This window comes from Cyprinodon variegatus, unplaced genomic scaffold, assembly GCF_000732505.1.
Source record: "Cyprinodon variegatus isolate N-32 unplaced genomic scaffold, C_variegatus-1.0 Scaffold1538, whole genome shotgun sequence".
Classification (NCBI taxonomy): domain Eukaryota; kingdom Metazoa; phylum Chordata; class Actinopteri; order Cyprinodontiformes; family Cyprinodontidae; genus Cyprinodon; species Cyprinodon variegatus.
Genome location: NW_015151991.1, coordinates 105,939 through 107,607, shown reverse-complemented (window position 1 = coordinate 107,607; position 1,669 = coordinate 105,939). Strand labels below are relative to the sequence as shown.

The 1,669-nt window shown below is 42.7% G+C and overlaps 1 protein-coding gene across 1 annotated transcript in view; it reads right to left on the bottom strand.

The window, feature by feature from the left end:
* Positions 1-829: 829 nt before the first annotated feature.
* LOC107103831 (V-set domain containing T-cell activation inhibitor 1-like) overlaps positions 830-1,669 on the bottom strand; it is a 15,184-nt gene continuing 14,344 nt past the window's right edge. Inside the window, exon 4 of the mRNA XM_015403666.1 lies at positions 830-952. Coding sequence (XP_015259152.1) covers positions 830-952 — 123 coding nt within the window. The remainder of the gene's footprint in view (positions 953-1,669) is intronic.

The window sequence follows — 1,669 nt, the reverse complement described above, 5'->3', positions numbered from 1 at the left end:
AATCAATTTGACTGGATGATCTTGTTGAATTGTAAAGTGCCTTAATTCCATTAAGTTTACTTCTATAGCTCCTAGTGGTGCTATAGAAGTAAACTTAATAGAATTGAATTTAGTAGTAATGGCAAGCGGCGGTACTTCCCATATACTACAGTGAATAACTGGAAGAAAGTAATAATAAAAAATATTTTATTTAGCTTAAAATTTAATTGTGTTTCTTTGCAAACATGTTTGCGATGCACAAAAGTATTCTTAGCCATGGAATGAGACGACTTTTTTCAGGGACACCCCTGATTTTCTTCCTGCAAAGTTGTAGATTTCACAAAGCCCATTCCTATAGATCATTTTTTCTAGTATTTGAAAACTAAAACATGTCACTATGATTAAAATAGTTTATACATTTTAAACATATATTTGTAAAAGGTTTAATCTTCATTTGGTCTGTGAGAGACTACTTGTTATAAAGTAGTCAATTTTATTCTTGCATATTTCAGCCCGTTTAAGAAATAAGAGAGCAAACGTTTGCTCTCAGCATTTATCACTAGAACAAAACTCACCTGTTCTGAGATACAATCGGTAAAGAAAGAATCCTCCTACAGCAGCGACCGACAAAAGAGGCACAAATATCAGAAGAACCAAGGCCCATGTTGGAAACGTCTCTGTAAAAACATCAACATTATAATTAATATAATACACACACATTGTTTCACACTTCTTTGACTTCTATTCATACTGGATTCATTTCCATGGACTAACCTAGACCCTAAACCTGACCTAAACTCAATTCACTCCTATGTCTTAAACCAAACCCCCTCTCCAAGAAAACTTCCAGTCATTGATCCCCAGAAGTACCTACAGTGGGGAGAACAAGTATTTGATACCCCACCCTGGAGCCAGGCCTGGGGTTGGGGTTCGTTGGCGAGTGCGTGGTGGTCAGGTTCTTCCTCGCGGGTCCCTGCCGGGCCCAGCCCGAAGGAGCGACGCAAGGTGAGGTGTTCCAGGCACGTCCCACCGGGAGGAGGCCCAGGGGACGACCCATGACACGCTGGAGAGACTACGTCTCTCGGCTGGCCTGGGAGAGCCTAGGGCTTCCCCCAACAGAGCTGGAGGAGGTGTCAGCGGAGAGGGAAGTCTGGGAGTCTCTGCTTAGTCTGCTGCCCCCGCGACCCGGTTCCGGATAAAGCGGGAGACGACGACGACGACGAGTTGGATAAGACGGTTCTCAGCGCCTCAATGTTGCGGTAAATTGAAGTACACACAAATTTTAGTTTTGTGTGTAAGGCAGCATAAAAAAGAAATTGACACATCCACCCACAGGGCTAAGCCCCTGATCTCCTAGAATCCTAGATCTGCCCCTGCTCGTGATAATTATGGCAGCATTTAAACGCCAAACCTCGGCTTATATCTGGAGACTTGCCAGCAAGTTCCCTCCTAAACCTTGCTGCAGGAGGATGCCCTGGTCTCTAATCCTTTGGGCAAACTATCCCTTTAAACTTATTCAAATACATAAACTTTTTGGGGTTTCTTTTTCTGTTAAAGAAAAACACATTTAACACTTCTTTTCATTTCACACTGCAGATTTTTCTAACAGCCTCCATCTGTATGAACAGCTCTGACCTTCTTTGACGTGATGTAGAATGACTCTCTGCCTTAGGATGTCCTGGTCTCTGTA